The sequence below is a fragment of the Agelaius phoeniceus genome, chromosome 5, assembly GCF_051311805.1.
Source record: "Agelaius phoeniceus isolate bAgePho1 chromosome 5, bAgePho1.hap1, whole genome shotgun sequence".
NCBI classification, from domain to species: domain Eukaryota; kingdom Metazoa; phylum Chordata; class Aves; order Passeriformes; family Icteridae; genus Agelaius; species Agelaius phoeniceus.
In genome coordinates, this window is record NC_135269.1 from 57,587,743 (window position 1) to 57,607,269 (window position 19,527).

The window sequence follows — 19,527 nt, forward strand, 5'->3', positions numbered from 1 at the left end:
CATCTATCTATAGAAGTCCGCTATTTGTCCTCTGAGCTCCTTTAGAGCCAGTGGAGACAGAAAATTTTTTGGGTGTCACTCAGAATCATAGAATCATAGAATGGTGTGGGATGGAAGGGATCTTCAAGATCATCTAGTTCCAAGCCCTCTGCCATGGGCAGGGACACCTTCCACTAGACTGGGTGGCTCAGTGCCCCCTTCAACCAGCCTCGAGCACTTCCAAGGAGGAGACTTCCAGAGTTTCTCTGACCAAACTGTTCCAGTGCCTCACCAGCCTCACAGTAAAGAATTTCTTCCATATATCTAACCTAAATTTCCCCTCTTTCAGTTTGAACCCATTACTCCTTGTCCTGTCATACAGCTCCTGATGAAGAGTCGCTCTCCATTTTCCCCCTTCAGTTACTGGAAGGTTGCTGTGAGGTCTCCACACAACCTTCTCCATGCTGAACAGCCCCAGCTCTCTTAGTCTGTCTTCATAGTGGAAGTGCTGTAGTCCCCTTATAAATTTCATGTTCCTCCTATGGATTTGCTCCAAAAGTCCCATGTTCTTCATCTGCTGATGTTCGTCATCTTCATCGGTGTCGCAGACATCTTTTTGTGAAAATCTTTTCTTTAAGATTTTCCTGCTGAAGCTGAGAAGTTTCAGCAACAAATGTAAACAATTATTATCTGCTGCTGTAGAATGCAACAGGTGCACCTGTGATTGGCCCATCTTGGATGTTTATAATTAATGGCCAATCAAGATGGAGCTATCTCGGACAGAGTCCGAGAGAGCTGCCTTTGTTATCATTCTTTTCTTTTCTATTCTTAGCTTAGCTAGCATCTGAGAAAACCCTGTTCTTCTTTTTCTTTTTAGTATAGTTATAATGTAATATATATATATCATAAAATAATAAATCAAGCCTTCTGATCATGGAGTCAACATTCTCGTCTCTTCCCTCATCCAAGAACCCCTGTGACCACGGTCACACATCGGTTCTTCCCAGGCTCTGGCACTTGGCACAGGCAGGGCTGTACTCAGAGGCAGAGGTGATGGGACCTTGAAGGGCCTGAGCTCAGCTCAGCTGGTGCCTGGTGCAAATAACACCAAGGCTGTGGGTTCAGTCCTGAATAGGTCATTCACGTTAAGAGCAGGACTTCAAGATCCTTGTAGGTCCCTTTTAAGTCAGAAGATTCTGTGGTTTGGAATAAAGTCCTGATTCTCTCTCCTGGCTATGAAAGGAGTGTGACAGAAGCCCAGATGTAGATGTCTCTCCATTTCTGACATTCTGTAAGACTGGGGAGAGAGTAACTTGCATAAATAAGCAAAGTTACTACTTATCCAACACTAAATCTTTTGTCCATTGACAGATCCCTGTCAAGACAAATATTTTGTGACTATTATATTTTGTGGGGAATGCTCATTGGATTTGGGAATCCTTTGCTGGCTACAAGTATCAATTTAACTTAAATTTCTATGAAAATTGAATAATATTATATATGCATATTATATATAAAATATTTTTTTCAGAGCATTTCCATTATGAATACAAGTTTTCAAAACTGAACAGGTGTCCTTGGATAAAGAAAGATGGACTTTTCCTTACTATTCTTTCCTAGATAACAGAGACAATATTATCCCTTATGATTTTAATTATCTGGATTAGCTATTATAACGCAGAAGATGACTGCACATGCAACAACAGACTGGTTCTTACCATGAAAACATTCACATAAAGTTTCTTTACTGAGAATGTGATGGGTGCTTCACCTGAATGTGAAGAAGTCTGATGCCCTGTATTTGATGACAGTGATGGAGAGAAAAGTACTCCTTTTAAAAATTTATACAGAATTTTTCACTGATGCAATAATAGTAAAATATCTGGGGGAAAATATAACAGTGAAAATTTTCTTTACTGATATACCAACTTTATTCACTTCTGCATGCAAAAGCTGAATTATTTATTTGCATGAGGCAATTCATTCTATACAGTTGCAGCAAATACTTGTTGATGACTTAGGAAAAGTTTTTACTTGATCACATAAATATAGGACTAAATTTCTTCCTCCAGATATATAGTTTATTGTTAGCTACAGTCTGAAAGTGCTTCTACAAACACAGTTTTGAGCTGGAGCTACAGATTTCTTTTTTGACGACATGAGATGAAAAATTACCAAGTCTCTTTGCTGTTTGAATGGGATTTTATGAGTGAGATAGCCATCTCACTATTGATAAGCCTGGGTATCTCATTGCCTCCTGTGAGCTGTCATGACAGATACATATTTTGTATTTCTGCTGCTGCTAAAAGAGTGAACAGAATTGATCAAATGGGCTCGTAGCAGGAACTGTTCACTGGAAATCTCAGATCTTTCTGGAGAAGATGGAAATATATGAAAATACATAAGCTGAAGTTCAAAAAAGCTCTGTGTGAGAGATTGCATCCTGAATTTAAGGATGAAGTGGCCTAAATACCCCAAGAGGCACATTTTCTACTTTCTGGAAATCAGAAATTATTGGGAATAAAACTCCTCTATTCTCTCTGATTTGTTTTGTTGTGTTTGGGTTTTTTTTCCTTCTACCACTGTAAATTTCAGAATGCTCTTCTTCCAATGAGGAGGATCTCTGAGAAGACACAAGTGATGGTTGGATAAGAAATTTCTGGTGTAAAGTGGATTGTATCCCCAAATCCAGATCTCACAGAAATGAGATCTTAGTTCTGAAGGATACTTAACAGGAAAATCAGAGAAGTATGCATACTAAATTGATTTGATAACAAAGACTGAGGACTTCTGTCCATATTGGTTGCAATTTCAGACTTTAATTTTCTCTGATGTGGAAGCTTGATTGCAGGAACAAACATGGGAGCCCAGTTCAAACAACCATTTACTGTGCACATTAATTCTCCTTTGGAGAAGCTTCGGAAGTTTGTAGGAAATTGTAGGAAATTCTTGTGGCCAGAAAAAGCCCAATTTTCAGAGCACCTGTCTCTGAGAGACTTTCCCTAGCATCACATGTCTCAGCCTCTCATTTCTGGCACAGGCATTGACTGTCCTGTGGGCTCCACACAGAAGACTTTGAAGCATTAAAAGAGTCTCTGATATAGTGCCACAGCAATTTAATTATTTTCTCCTGTGCTGCCTCAGCTGCACTAAGCTTAAGGAATTAGATGGGATGCAAGATTTTAGCTTTAACTTATAAAAATGCAAATGATCTGGAATTAAATTGCTCAGGAACTTGACTCTCCATCACACAGTGATAAGAAGCACTTGAGCTGCAGTTCTTTCCCATGGCACAGAATTCTGCCTGAGTGATTGCTGGACTGGGAGCCTTTCCACCTCCCCTTCTCTTCCGATCTCCAAAGAATTTAATGTGCTACAGAGTACTTATCTTCCACTCCACCCTGTTTTCAAGGAGGAACTGACCTGAAGTACAGATGAGATTTTCAGAATGTCCTTTCTGTTGTACTTCACATTTATATCCATGGAAAGTCCTCCATCTGCCCAGACAGTTTTCCATGACTCCTTTCGCACAAGAAAAATCAACAAATACCAGCACATACCTTGTGACCCTTTGGGCCTTTACTCCACCTTCTTGATCTCTTCTGCTTTTGAAAAAGCAATTTGAAAGACCTCCCATTGCTGATTTTATGCAGGATCTTTAGAGGATTATAGCAGATAAAGAAACGTAAATTTTACTGAAGGTGAGAAACCAGCATGATTACAATTCATTGTCATTCAAGCACATAACAGACAGACTGCCTCTGCATCCCTGTCTCTTTACCCCTGAATGTGGTGGGGAGTTTGAAAGAGAGAAGCTACTGTCTTTGCCTTCCTTGTATATTTTCTCACCAGATACACAGGATTATTGGAAGTCTCCCAGTAGATTTCTTGACGTAAGGGACTTGAGCTACATATACATATATGATATTTCTCCTTGATAGTTAATCTGCTTAAATCATCTTAATTTCCAGATCTTATTGACCCTATCAGCTGTTTATTTTTTCCTCACTATGAGCTGAAGTTTCCCCTTCTCCTTTACTCCCAGAGCTGTACAGAATTCTGTGCTTCCTCTGTGTGCCTTGCCCTGATTTGCTTCACCTTCAATTTAATTCTGCTGTGGTGTCAAATCCATCTTCCAGAAAATGTTCCCTACCCTCTATGTACATGATCTCTGCACAGACACACCCTTGGAACTTGCTTGTGTGACCAGCTTGCAGAGCCTACAAGATACCTGGGCAGAGAGTGGCAGAAATGTAACTGAGAACTGAGGTTCTGTTAACCCATCTCCTCTTGTGATAAAGGCTTTTGAGGCTGTAAAACAGAAACACACCAAATCCATGCTTTGGTGTAGGGTGCAATGTGTTCAAAGAAAAAATAAACAGAAGTTTTCCACTCTATGTAGCACTTCATAAATATGTGTTTATTTCCTCATCTTTCACCAGTTTTACAGTTTTAACCAGTGCCTCAGTGGTAATGTTTTTCAGAAGCATACAATGGAACTTCAGATAGTTCTATTCTGTAGTTAAGAAATGAAAAAAATTAACTGGCCTTTCCATATGGAACTGCGCCAAATAGTAATGAAACTAATTTTTTATAGCATATTACAGAGTTACCTAGGATTTCAACTTACATTTCTATCTTACTCCATGTACTGTATTTACACAGTTAACTAATTTATTATTTACATTTTTCAAATTCTGTAGTCATAAATCTTTTTATATTGTACATTCTATTACAGAAATTATTTAACACACATTTCAGACACTGCAATTTAAATATTTCACATGAGTTCTAGGAAATGACTGCCTGGTTTCGCTAGTGACATGTCAAGATGCCTCCTTCATAAGAAAATACATATTACAAAGGAATTTTATAATATTCAGAATCTTGAATTTTGAAAAAACTAAGTACATGGGATGTAATAATGATAATGCTATTTCCTTTTCTATGCAATATTTTTTTTTTTGGAATGACATTTACCTGAGATGTAAAATTGTTAAATGTGTGGGCTTTTGATAAAAATTTGAAATTTTACATAAATGTTGGCTTCTATTTATTGAGAACTACTCCTATCTGCATAGATATATAAATGTTATTTATATATCTATATCATATTTTCCAAAGAAGCCTATATCTACATAAATAAACATTGGTATTTTATTAGGAAACTTCCCACTCTCCTTAAAAAGCAATGTGCTCAAGTACAATATTCAACTTCTGACACAGACACAATAGTAAATGTGACCTCTAATGGTAATACTTCCTTCTAAGGGAAGTAAGAGGTACCTGTTGAATTTGGAAGACATGACTGACAACTTATGTGGACCCAATGAAGGAAATTTCATATATCCAGTCCCAAAAATGTTATGCAGGAGCATCTGACACAGCAGACAACTTTGGGTCACCTTTCCATGTTACATGTAACTACCTAAATAACGTCTTAATAGAAAAAAGTTAATTATAGAAAACCCTTACACCAGTTAATGCTGTGTTGTCTTCTCTCATTACAATACTATGCATTTCTATTAACAAATGATTGCAGATACCAAGTTTAAAGCAAATGGTCATAGATTTCATGTTTCTTTTATTCTGTTATTGGTAGACACTGTTAGGCACAATATGACATCCCTTGTAAACATAAATTTTGATACATTAGACCACGAACTGAAGTTACAGAAAGCAGTACACAGACATGTAAGAAGCACAGATCCACTACACATTCCAGGCACAAATGCAGCCACCTGGGAGGCCTGACCCTGTATCCATCACAACTGAAACACCCAGCTGACACCAGTGGAAAACAAATGCATCCTAGTTGCCAAACTAGGTTTCTGAAATAATTCTCTTTTTATCTTCAACCAAAGATTTCATATACTTTTAAGATATAGATGGTCTCATAATCACATGGTGGTAAAAATGTATTTTACTTTATTTACCCTGAAACACCTAATTATTATGAAGTCTGTGTGAAGAACTAAGGTCCCTAAAGCAAGTAATGTAACTAATACATTTAGAAAGCTCTCTTCAAAATATGTGTCTACATATTTTTAAGAAGTTGAAAATAATCTTTCAATAACAAGTCATAAGAGAAAATCTCTTGAAGTTTTTTTATTTCCCAAACTTAAAAGTGCACTACACTTTCTGTGCAACGCTGTGCCACTCAAGAACCAAACTGAGGAATAGTAAGTCTGAACTTTTAAGTGTATTGCTTATTGCAACTCCCACCCTTCATAACCTGCATGTGTATGGTAGGCACAAATTAATATGAGTTATTTACAACCAACAGAGCAAAATTAGAATTCTTATCAGAAAATATTTCTTGAAAAAAACCATTGCACTTGAATTATGTAAGTTTCAAGAAATTATTCAGTATCCCATGGTTTATATGAAGAAACATTAATTTTAGTCTATAAACTCATAGAGCATTTTTGTTCTGCTAATGACCCATGAGCAATCTGAGTATACAGTTACTGTTATTGTTGTTGGGAGCTAGCTCTCTTCCTCTGAATAATCAGGAAAAGGGTATTAAATTATTTAACAAAAAAGCTTTGGAAAGATATATTAATTTTCCTTTTCTAATCGCTAGAAATGGAGAATAAGGCAACAACTGAGATAAAAATATATCTTGCTTAGTAAACCAAGCTTCTTAATAGATTTCTTAAAAGTGAAATTTCATGCTGAAAAATTGCAAGGCCTTAAAAGAGAAACTTTAATTACTTTGACAAGACCATGCCTTGTGTTTAATTCACTATTTTAAAGCACTCCAGAATATATTGAGGGGGACTTATTTCAGTGTAATAGATGAGTCTCCAGCTTTAAGTAACTCCTTTTTATGGCTAAAAAGCTTCTATAGCATCCTTCAGGACTGAATAATGTTTAGAAAAATGCCACCAATTTCCATACAACCTTCTATATTCTTATATTATAGAAGTAATCTAACCTAATTCCATGGGAAAACAACAGATGGTGTGCTAATATCAGCGTCTTTTGAGTTATAACCAGACCTCAAAACACAGGCCTTGCTGTCTCATGTGGTCTGTATGATCAAGGAAAAGTTCTTTTTTGCCACTCAAAGTAGATTTCACCAACCAAAACTGGCTGATAAATTCATGGCAGGTGACACTGAAGTAATGACAAAATCATTCCATAAGTAGTTTTAAGTCTAAAGTACCATTGAAAAATTGCTCAACATAAATAAGAGAGATTCCTATTCTATTTAGACAAGGGGAAAAAAGAAGAAAATTATAAGACTTCTGAACTCATTTTTCATGTTGAGCAAAAAAATTCACTTTTAAGTTTGTTCGGTGCTCGATATCGTGCTTTGTCCACTTCTTTGGTATTCTGTTCTCATTCTGCAAATTCCAACAGAATTTTAATGGTCATCTTACTTCAAATGAAAGAGCAATGAGCTGAAAGCATAACCAGAACAACAGATGCCATAATACTGCAGAACACGTTGCTTCTAATGATTTCTGCCTCTTTATATTCACTTCTTGTAATGATTGGGGGCGTCCGCAAATGCAAACTTCAGTCTGTAGGCCTCTGCTAGGAGCACACTGATGTCTTCATTTCCCCAGTGTACTGTGGGCAAATTCTGTAAAAATATCAGTAACTCCTAATTGAAAAGGAAAAAAAAAAAAAAGAAGTAAATATATTTTTCCAACTAGCAGTGTAATAACTATGTATTACTTATACAATGATCATTTATAAGCAACCACTCATGTACCACCTCTGTATCCAAACAAACCTGAGGTCCAATTAGGTTTAGTGATTTTTACATAGATACTTGCTATTCAACCTTTCAGTTCAGAAACCTGCTATTAATTGTAGCTGAAATATGGTCATTTGATAGATAATTTTTTTTTGAGAAAAATAATCTGTGTTGCTGCCTATCCAACTTATTTTTATGCTCTGGGGCATGAAGTTATACAATTGGATAAATTTTCAAAATTATGGGTGATTGCTAAGCCTGAGATTCTCTCACACCAATGCAAAGATAAGCTACTTCTCTACTTATACATGGAGAATTATGAAATAAATTATTATTTCAGTCAGTTGCAGTCAACTCCCACCTCGAGTCTTAGCCCAGGTTTCCCACTCCCTGCTGGTTTCTGATCCCAAAACATCATTCTGTGGGTCAGCTTTTTCTCTCTCTCATTTCAGGTTTAGGTGAAATTCACTTCCAAGGAGCCTAAGCCCAGAAACAGAGGTAACAAGAAGCTCACTGGCACACAGCACCTCCATGTTCAGTTCTGATGAACATGCATGAAAATCCACCATGACCCTCAGCAGCACAAAGCCTCAAATCCTCCTCTGTAGGCTGAGACCTGCCAGCTCTGAGAGGACTCTTTGGAAGATCAGCTACCACAAATTGTCTCCTCACTTCATGCAAATGACAATTTTTATAAGGCTCCTAATTTGACTAAACTCTGGAACTTAGTTTGCTCTTTAAAGAAAAAAAACCTGGTGACCCATAAGATCAGAAACCCTCAAATGTGATGCAAAAACCACTCTAGGCCAAATTTGAAGTTCCTGTTTGAAAATTTTCATAGAGCAAATCACCTGTCTGTTTTAATTGTTTTGATAAACTGCGGCAAAACAGCAAAAGAGAAGTTTTGGATGAGTCACAGCAAAATAAACATGGACTTTTATGACGGGAGGTATAAGGCAATCTTAGGAATAGGTGAAGTTGTTAAGCCTGCCTGTATCTTCTAGGTGCTCTATCTTTGCAGAAAAAATGCAGACAATTTGTGCACATTTGTATACATGCATATGTATTTGTGAGGATGTGTATAAGTATATTTTTATGTGAGTACATCTGTTCAGGTTTATTCTGAAGATCAGAAATAAGTGAACGGGAATGCAATTAAACCCACAGCCATTATCTTGTTATAAATCAGAATCCTGCAGTAGCATGTATAAGTACCCAGGGAAATTATTCTTCTTCATAAGAATCATATTTTCCGTGCTTCCCCTGCTCCCTTCTCTGCACCTTCTTTCATAGAAGATGGCTGTAGAAGCCCTTAGCAAGGATTCACTGATTTTAAGAAAAGCCAGGAGCAGAAATTAACATTATATTATTTCTTTGTGTTTGTGAGAAAATTATTTTGACTTCATCTATTTCACAGTCTTGCTATACTGGTTCTTGTAACATGAAAAGAGAAAGGATAGAAGTTGAGCAGTACTGTATATTTAATTATGAATAATAAGTAGTAATACAACAGAGTTAGCACGAATGTCTCTATTACACTTGAGAGAACACATTTTAATTAAAGTATTTTACAATTGTCAAAATCCCACTCTTCAAAAAAAATTTCTATATACTTATTTGACAGTTATGTTGATAACTGTAATTAATTAATTAGCAGTGGAGTGTAGGAAGGTTGTGTGGAGGGGTCATAAATGCCTTCCTCCATGAAAGTTCTTTTCTCCTTTTACAAAACTTTCAAGCAGCCCTAAGACACGGCAATTAATTCAGTGAGCTTTGTAAAATTACCTCTTTTACTCTTTGCAGTCTCAAGACTTTTCTGGGTCAGACTACTGGTGCAAATGATTCATATTGCTGGAGCAGAGTTTTGGTTTTCTTTTGGGCTTTGGTTTTCTTTGGGCTTTGGAACATCCAAAGACTATAGCTTCAACATCCATGCTATATAAAATTTAACATATAACTCAAATCTGAAATAGGACTGTTAGTGATGTGACTGTTAGTTTAATACTTCTACCATTAATTTCATATTTGATAATAGTTTTCATCTGAATTAAATACATAAATAAATGGCAGAGTAATGCATTTACTGTCTCCAAGTCCACTTCTGCTTGAGTGGGCATTTTGCCACTGTTACCAGGGCAGAAGACCAAAGTCTAAGACTGATACTGACTAGTGAATATGTGTTATAAATCCATGTGAAGTAACTGGCCAAAGACATACTACTTGTATGATCATCTAAAGATAAGGCTTATCTTCCTGTGATCTATTAGAGGGCTTCAAAACTTGCTCAGATAGAAATAAAGCTTACATCTTTTTAAAAATAAAGTAGAAGTTGGCAAAAACCTCACTAAAGAAAATGTTATTTTCTTTAAATAAGAAAATTTTATTTCTCTTTGACTGCTAAAGAAAATCATGCTGCCTTTATTGCTGCATATGGAGCATTCTTTGGAAATAAGGAAACTACTACAAAGAAACTATCAAAAACTCCCAAACAAAGTCTTTGGATTTGAAGAATTGTACAAACACACTACTTAAAAGACCACAATGACAAGTTTGTCTAAAACTGCTCAATTCAGCATTTTACAGTTAAAAAAAACAAAAAAGAGCAAGATTTACTACAAGTGACTCAAGCTTACTAATTTATTTATAATTATCATATTTTTTTTTCCAACAGATAAACAGCTAAGCAGCATGTACAAATAAGGCATGCATACTAACTTCTTAGATTCATTTTCTCATCCACAACAATATTGAAATATAAGGCCTCTTTGAAATATGATGACTCATAATGTGAATTAACATTTACCATTAAAAACTTGTAGATGATAAATTGCCTGGTCTATTTCAGATGAAAACTGAGTCTAAAAATCAATCTTTGTAAAATATTCCTGGAAGAGTTTTGTTTTCTGCTTAATTTAAACGATATTGTGATGACACCTGGCTGAAGAATCAGGGCAGCCAGTAGATCATCATCATCAGAGCTGGCGTTTCTAAAATCCCAGGCCAATGTTTGTTTATATTTTGGCTTTACTTACAAAAAATATGCTCAAAATTATGTCCTTTGAATTTGGCAAATAGAGTGCCCTGTTTTCCTGGACTCAAACTGAGAGGAGCAGCTATATTAATCCCTTGAACTGGGGCCCATCTGCAAGGCCCAGCCTGCCAGCACAGCTTCAGCTCTGTCTATTTGTGGTGTCTGCCCTCTCATGCCACACCAGGGAAAGGCATCTCCCTCCTCCCTCCTTGCCAGCCAAGCAGAGAAGGATCAAGGCACCACTTGCATTTGCTCCTGCCCCTCATCAGGCACAAAAAGGGAAGAGATTTTAGTCACAGTGTTACTGCCATAGTTAGGGGGTACAGCTGATATTACCCAGGACAGTGTGAGAAAACTGGCACTTGTTAGCAGGGAGAGAAGAGAAGGCTAAGGCAGCATCTAAGAGCAATTCAACACAGAGGGGGTTGGAAAGAAAAGAGGTGCCAAGAGGCAATAGTAACAAGCTGAAGCTAACTAGTCACAGGAAGCTGACTTGTCACACAAAAACAATCCTTTGCAAGGAGGCTGCTTGAGCAGCCTGCCAGGGAAACTGTAAATCTGTCCACTGGGATTTTCACAGCTCGCCTGGCACACCCTGAACAGGCTGCTCAAGCTCCAGTGCTAGCCTGGCTTGCAGCAGCAACTTGCACTATGGACCTAACTTCCACAGTGAAATTTTCCAGTGTTTTATTTTATAAAGGACATGGGCTCAAATAGAAAAGAAATCCCAAAATGAAAAAAAAAAAAAAAAAAACCTCAAAAAAAACCCAGCTAAACATTTAGCCCTTTGGATCATTTCAAAAAATAAAGGTATGTTTCCTGACAAGTAGAAGTCTGTATTTTGTAATTAAAAGATATAGGGGGCTGGTGCAACAGATTTGCTGGGTCAGACTATGAATAAATTAAAAACCCATAAATCGAATTGACTTTTAAGTATGGCAAAAGATCTAAATGTAAACTATATACCAGCCTTTGTAAGGGATTTCTGGTTTACAGTGATGCATTTAACCCACAATTCTGAAATAATTCTTCAGTACATTTGAAATTCAACATTTTTGTTACCAAACAAAAACCTTATCTTTTATAGAATTTCACTCATCATATTTCCACAACTTTAACTACATTTGGATTTACACAATACTTTACACATGTGTGATTGTAAAATATGCTACAACACTTTATATATAGCATGCCCAACTATGCTACTATTCATAAAGTATTTTTAAACACTTAGAAGTTGCTATATAAAGTGCAGTTTTAAAGTAAATGTACTTTCAAAATCTAATTTTTCTCAGATAATTAACATGTATTCTAGAACTACAGCCTTCACCTTGTAGTCAAGACAAGACAGTGGTAAACATGCTGGAAGTGCTGTGGTATAAAAGCCCCTCCAGATCTATGAAGAGTAAAAGTGTGAGGTCTATGTTTGACACACCACAACAGTAAGAGCAATACTGTTAATGTTAAGCAATGGCTGCTGTTGTCAGACACAAAATTATTCCTGAGGGGAAAACATGTTATCCCAGAAGATCCAATACACATATCTAAAATAAAATACCAGACTACCTGATAGACAGCTCAAAAAGGTGATTTCCAAAGCTTTTATTCCTCAGTTTCCTCTAAAATCAAAAAGGTCAAGGTCTGCTCCTTGTAGACTAAATCAAAACTGAATATTAATAAAACTTCAGAAAATATAATTATTACAAAGTTATCACCCTCTTTCTCCTCATTGAGATTTTAACCCAGTGAAACCTCAGCATATTAAAACAATTTTTAAAAACCCCAAACCCAGAGCAAAGAAAGCAAATTTTATCGTGTTTTGGAATCTGGTTCATTACCAAATCTCCTTACAGTATGACTTCTGCTATAATCCTGTTAGAAATACAATTTTTAGCATACAATTGGCCAATAATACTGGTTTTCTGGCAATGGCTGTCTGCAGTTGTTATGCTATTTACTATCACCCCTACTCTGACTCCATATGTGGATCTTGAAGGAAGGAACATAAAAACCAGTTCCAGGAAACATGTTGATAGTTTCTGAAACATAAAAATGTTATTCTAATGAGTAGAACACTAAGGTATCTTCTGTGCTAATCAAAGCAGTATATTTAATTTGAAAATACAGAGTTTTTGCCTGTGTGAATTATTGACAAAGTTCAATTGCAAGGTTGTTTTGTTTGGTTTTTTTTTTAAGAGAAGAAACTTAACAGGACATAAAAACCAGTAATAGTGTTTACATTTTAGATAATATAAAATGGCAGTAACTGACGTTAAAATCAAACTTGAACATACAGAGGACATTAACAGAGTTAGCTTTTAGTGTCAAAACTGAGAACCCATCTATTAATTTAAGAAATAAAGGCACACCTAAAATGCAGTACTTTTCTATGAGAGTTGTTAATCCTTCCTGCTGTTAACTGCAATGTAATTACAGTCTGAGCCCTCCTGGTCTACCACACCTCTATTTTATACTGATAGGCAGAACCTACAATCTTGCTATACTTTATGATCATAAACTTTACAATATTATACTTTAGGACTGTATATAAGTAACATAAAGGTAAATTAAATTTATATATAATCTTCAATGATTTGAAAGAAAATGCTAACAACTATAATTTTAATAACTGCTGTGTGTTTTACACATTATGAACACATATAAAACACTACAAAATTTATGCTGGGAATTTGATGAAATGGCCCCTTCATTTGTACATTCAAAGTTGTACTTGAAATCCTGGAATATAGCACCTACTTTTAAAGAACTAATGAAGTAAAAGTCTACTAAAAATTTATTTAGAGCAATTATTTAGACAACCTAAGGAGGAAACCAATTATTGCCAGGGTAAAAAAAAAGGCTCATTTATCTTTTTAGATAATAGAAAAGAGAAATAAACAGTATGCATGCATTAAAAGAAATGCAAATTTTTTTACAGTTTTATGGGAAATTGCATAATGTTGGACTAGAGATGGAGCTGGATGATTGATACATTTGTTTGCAACCAGATGTAACCACTAAACAGAGGAAAAAATCCTTAATGTAGGGATTATTTAATTCCTGTTTCCTTTACAACATTCTTTTTCACTTGATTGCATTTGGGATTGCCAAGTGTGAAAGGAAAGGATGCCTAGTGCCAAGTGGGCATCCCCTGTGTGGGATCCCCTCAGTCCCCATGCCTGCACTGTGGAGCAGACAGACAGACAGACAGAGCTGCAGCAGGCAGGCTGGCACGGTGCTGTGCCATGTTAACCTCTAATCCTCTTCCCAGATATTTAGGATGAGGGATACCTGCTGCTTTGGGACTCAGCCAGGCTCAGTACAAATCCTCCCTGCCAGCCTGCTATCAAAGCAGTGACTGCAGTGCCTAGTGACATGAAAGCACAGGTCCAGCACACTCTGCAGAGCCTGGATGACCTTGTTCAGCTGCCTCAGTGCCACCTTTCCCTTCTCTCTGCCCCTTGCTGTTGATAGTGCACCAAATGAATACAGTCTAGCTCTGAGAGAAGCTCTCTTTTCTTTCTTGAGTACTGCTTCTTGCAATATGCTCAGCAATATTCCCTATGCTGCTGCCACTTCTTCCTTCTCCAGATGTCCTAACCTGCTACACAGAGTTGCAAATAATGAGCTCTATTTCTGGAGTGCTGTGCCTCTTATTAATTACCTGGGTCTGGGAGTCAGAGAAAACATTTCTTTCCTATTGGGCCCAGCTGGAACTGAGAATACTAAGATTTCAAAATCTAATATTAAAGAGATAGTAGGAATAGGTCACCTACTGCAGCTTAAGAAATATTTGCTGCAGGTATGGGTTAAGAGGCATAAGTGGACCTGGATGCTTTAGTGGTACAGCTGAGTGCCTGAGCATGGAAAGCACAGAGCAGCAATGGCTGAGGTAGCACAGAACAGTCCCTTCTGGACCCTGGATGCAAAAATGCCTTCCTGGTTCCTGTAACTTCAAAGACTGTGGATGAACCAAAACTTTGATAAGCACAAGGTGCAATGCTGGTTTATCTACGCTAAGTGGTAGGAGCATTGAAGTCTGCACTCGACACAGTCTGAACGATTTAAGAGACATATTCTTGGCCAGTCACTGGCCGGTCACCTGTCTCTTCTTTTCAGTGTTACTCAAGAACTTTCTCCTGGAATATGAAAGTTTAGAGGAAAGAAACAAGAGTTAAAAAAGCCCAGCTCAAATATTTGCTGAAATACTGTAACATTGACCTTCCTAAATTCAATGCTAAATTTGATCTTTTCTTGTCCATTCCTTTATTGTGCATTACTTACATTATGCTCCAAGAATTCCTTGAAATGAATATTAATTCTTTCAATCAGGCTTATATATCTTAATTTTGACCTTTTTTTTACACACCATGTCAATCAACAGACTATAGCACACAGAACTCAAAACAGTAGGAATAATTTTTTTCTCTACAAAAACAAATTATATTCAGAATTCCAGCTAGACTTGTTGCATCTTGAAATGAATATTAAAAAAAAATCTAAATATTTTAAAGGTTAAATTTTTTTTGCTATCAGCTTACATTCCGAACCTCAAGGACAGTGGCTCTCAACAAGGATATATTTTTTAATTATTTGATTCAAATACAGTATAAATATATATACATAAATATATATATTCTTTGATTCAAATATACATTTTAATTCTTCATTTCAACTGATCAATCTGCCATTAATCTTATTAAAACATAAAGAAGTATGCCATTCTTATAATTAATTTCATATTCCTAATAAGAATTTCACAGAAACACACCTTAACATCCTGAAAATGAAAGCTTATGGAAAGTTGATGGTTTTATCATTTCCCTTTCATGTTTTCCTTTTCATGACTACTGAAAAAGATTCCAAGACTCAGCACACTAAACTAGCAATTAAAGTCCTGTTTCATCTGGTATGGATCTCTTACACAAGTCATTAGCAACCTTAATCACTAATCATAAAATATGTGGCTCTAAAGGACTCTGTCAGAGAAGCTGTGCTTAGCTTCAGCTCACTTAGCTGAAGAGATTTACATCTCCATTTCCAAGAGTACTGGTTTAAAAGTAAATTAAAGAATCACATCTCAGCTGGTATTATAGGTAGTCTTATAAAATAAAAACCAAACCCACAAGTGATCTCCATCCCTAAGACAAGAATCAAATTTGAATGCTAGATCTTTTTCTCAACTGAACTTACTATCCACACATTATCATCTCAAGTTTGTAGGGCAAGGTTAAGGAGTTAGAATCAAAGCAGACATTGGCACAGAACCTAAAGGATTTAAGGTCCCTTCCATCCCCAAACCTTCTATGATACTATGATACTCGAACACTAATTTAAATTTAAACTCAAACTGGACAGTCAAACAAAAACAGTCCTAGTTTCTTTCTCACATTTAAACTAGAGAAAACAGAACTTCTATTTTACATATCTCATATGGAAACTGAGTATCTCAGGAAGCTTCACACTTGTATCCAGGAAATAGAACTGAAAGTTCCAATTGCTAGAGCTCAGAACAGAACAGTCCTGAACCACTCTGATTATAATTTTTGCCATGTTGTTTTATGAAATATTGTTATATTGATGGTATTTGGAGATATGTGTACTTCTTATGTACCAAAATACAAATCATAACAAATAAATAATAAAAAGCCCAAGTATGTTATTTACCACTAGTTCCATCCAAAACACAACGAATAAAGGAGAACAGATGCAAACATCAGAAATATAAAAAGTCATGAAGATCAGTGGTCATTCAATAAAAAAAAAATCCAAAGAAAATCCCTCCAAACACAGAATGTACTGTACCAATTAAGGCTGCAGCAATTATGGCAGAATTTAATTTCTGAAATTACTTACCAATAAATTACTACATTCTATCTATTTTTTTCTGTAGTCAAGCAAGATCAAAATATTTCTATAGCAGATACCAAGAGAAAATTTACAATTCTACCTTTCCATGAAATCCATATGCTAACCACTTTTCTTGGTTTGGTTTTCCTGATCATAATTTGGCAATGCATTTTAAGTGGGACGATTCTACAGCTACAAATTCACACATATTTCATTTCCTTATCTACAATGACTTAGATTTTAACACTAGTATGTATAGCTAAAAGCTCAGCCAAAACTAAAGGAAAGAAAATCATAAAATACCAACTGAATATAAAGAAGCACAGGAGAAAAGTGTACAAAAATTGCATGTATTTCTAACCAAAAGTAATGATTATGTTTTGACAAAATGCTGTAAATGGTTCTGAGTAAAATCTCATCTAGTTTTAGAGAAAACATATATTAAGGATGACTGAGGCAAAATTACCTGTTTTCTATAACTTAAGTAGTATTGCCTGAGATATGTAACTTTTACACCCAATAAATATGTCACAGTGCAGAGCCTACTTAAATTAGTGTAATTTTAGAAGTAAAAGAAGTAGTCCTAAGCACAGCTTAAATGGAATATTGTCAGTATCCTAGGGGATGTAGGGCTGAAAGGCCAGTTCCATTTCATTGCACAATCACCACCAAATGAAGCCACATTTTGGTGTATTGTTCTGAATAACAGTCATTCCCCACTTGCCATGACAAAGCCCATAAAGCATTTGCTTTTAGTCTCCAAGAGACTAAAGGACAGCAGTACAGAGAACCAATGACTTGGCAGTGTAAGAGACCTCCATGAAGATATCACTGTTAAAGGAAACAACCTGCCCCATCTGATAACTGAAAATTTCCCAGTTAACTTGAGAAGCCTCACAAAAATCAATAAGAAGTAATCTGAAAATCCCTTCATCTCTGAGGAAAATGCCATTGTTCAAATTAAGAAATCAATTAAGCTTCCTTGGTGAGCATAGCACGCAGGCACAAGAACACAACACAGGGGATCACTCAAGCTGCACAGGTTTTCCCAATGTACAAAAAACAACAACCCCTCAACTTTCCATACATTCCTTGATGCCTTAAGAAAAAAAAATATGAATGATTCAGTCAGAGAGAAATTCCAAAAGTACATCCATAGACAATAGACTGAAGCATCACTTCAAATTCACACAATGTAATCCAATTGTACACTATAAGCTAAAGAATTAAAATATACTAAACCAATAAATACTACATGAGAAACACAATTAATAACTGAGACTGTGCTCAAGACACCTTCAGTGTTTTGGGAGACAAGAAAAATCCCAAACCAGGATGAATCTTCCTGTACCACACAATAACATAAATTTATCAAGCTTTGTTAGAAAATATATGCTGCTCTTTATGTGCTGATATTTCACATACAAGATGCTTCACTTTATCTAATAGTTTATAAATCAAAGTGAAATAATTTATATACTTTTGATCTTTCACCAAAATTACATTATGACTTAAATCTTTACCCCCATTATAAAACAATCCAAAGGCATTCTAGAAGGTGATCATATTCTCTATCAAGGTTTACTTCACAAGGTTAAACAACCAACATTCTTCTAATACTCTCTGTTAATGTCAGTTCTTCATTTCCCAGTCTACTGTTGTTAAACATAACTCTAAAGAAATTACATGAAACCCAAATAAATAATTCTCATGCAAGTGCCAGAGAAATGAATTTTTTAAAAACAATGAATATATTACTGGAACCACAGAAAAATAATAACTCTAAATGGAGTACTTGGAAGCCCTAAGGTACATACAAAAATCCTAAGGCCCTGGACTTCTAAGACAATTAAAATACTATCACACTTTCTTTATATAATATTTAATTGCCTTTCTTACACATCACTATACTGATAAAAATAGATATCTACAACTCAACTTCAGCCAGCCAGAATTTGAGATTAAATTTCTATATAAGATTACAAATGCCTCAAGTTTCATGAAAAATATGTGTTTGTAAACCAAAAGCTGAATGAAGGCCTCCAATGCAAACCCAGTACATTTCTTTATTTATCTACAAAAGAACAGCCTCCAGACAAACATGAGACAACTGAATGTCCTTTCAGTACAGTGGGTGACAATGGGCTGGGTTAATCTTTTCAGACTGCTCATTTTTAAGATTTCCAAGATGAAAGTCATAAAAACTCTGAGGCTATGGCTACCTCTTGGTAATCCTGGTCCACACACATAAGGAAATAAACAAGTTTACACTCAAACTTTAAAAGAACCTGCACACTGAAAGCAGTGGCCTCAGTCATGGTATCAATACCCAAAGAGCAATTTGGCCAAGGAACTCTGAAAACCATAAATTGCACAGCAGCTCTAGAATGGTCATCAAAGATCACATAGGTCAAAGTCCTTAAATTCCCATTATGTAAGGAGAAATATTACTAAAGCCAGAGCCATTTCTCTCAAAATGGAGAGAAAAACACTGTTTTCATAATAATTATTTCAGCATGTGACAACTAGCATTACATAAACTGAATATGACTAATATTTTGCTGTATTTCTCCCAGGTGTTGGGTTCTTACACACACTTGGTTTTATAAAAATTCCAATTACATTAAGAAGAAGGTTGTGGCCTTCACAGATTCAAAGAAAAGCCTCCAAAAAAATCTATCTGAAATGGTTATCCAAAGAATCAAAACCACACATAAACCATATAGGTTTTAAGGCCAACATTATACCTAAATTCATTTTCTTTGGATAACTGGATTTGTGACAACATTATTTCTTTTACAAAACCATACCTTGTGAATAAAAGTCATTTTGTCTAAATAAATAAACATGACCAAAAAGTGTTTCAGGGTCTGGCAAAAAAACATTCCAACAGCTCTAATGGATAAACATTCCAGTGATGCATTGTGTAGTATAACGTGTTTGATGGGCTGGTCAC

At 35.8% G+C, this 19,527-nt stretch overlaps 1 protein-coding gene across 1 annotated transcript in view; it reads right to left on the reverse strand.

The window, feature by feature from the left end:
* Positions 1–4,378: 4,378 nt before the first annotated feature.
* Positions 4,379–19,527, reverse strand: part of TBC1D22A (TBC1 domain family member 22A) — a 140,791-nt gene continuing 125,642 nt past the window's right edge. Inside the window, exon 13 of the mRNA XM_054631460.2 lies at positions 4,379–7,594. Within this exon, the coding sequence (XP_054487435.1) occupies positions 7,466–7,594 (129 nt within the window). The 3' untranslated portion in view covers positions 4,379–7,465. The remainder of the gene's footprint in view (positions 7,595–19,527) is intronic.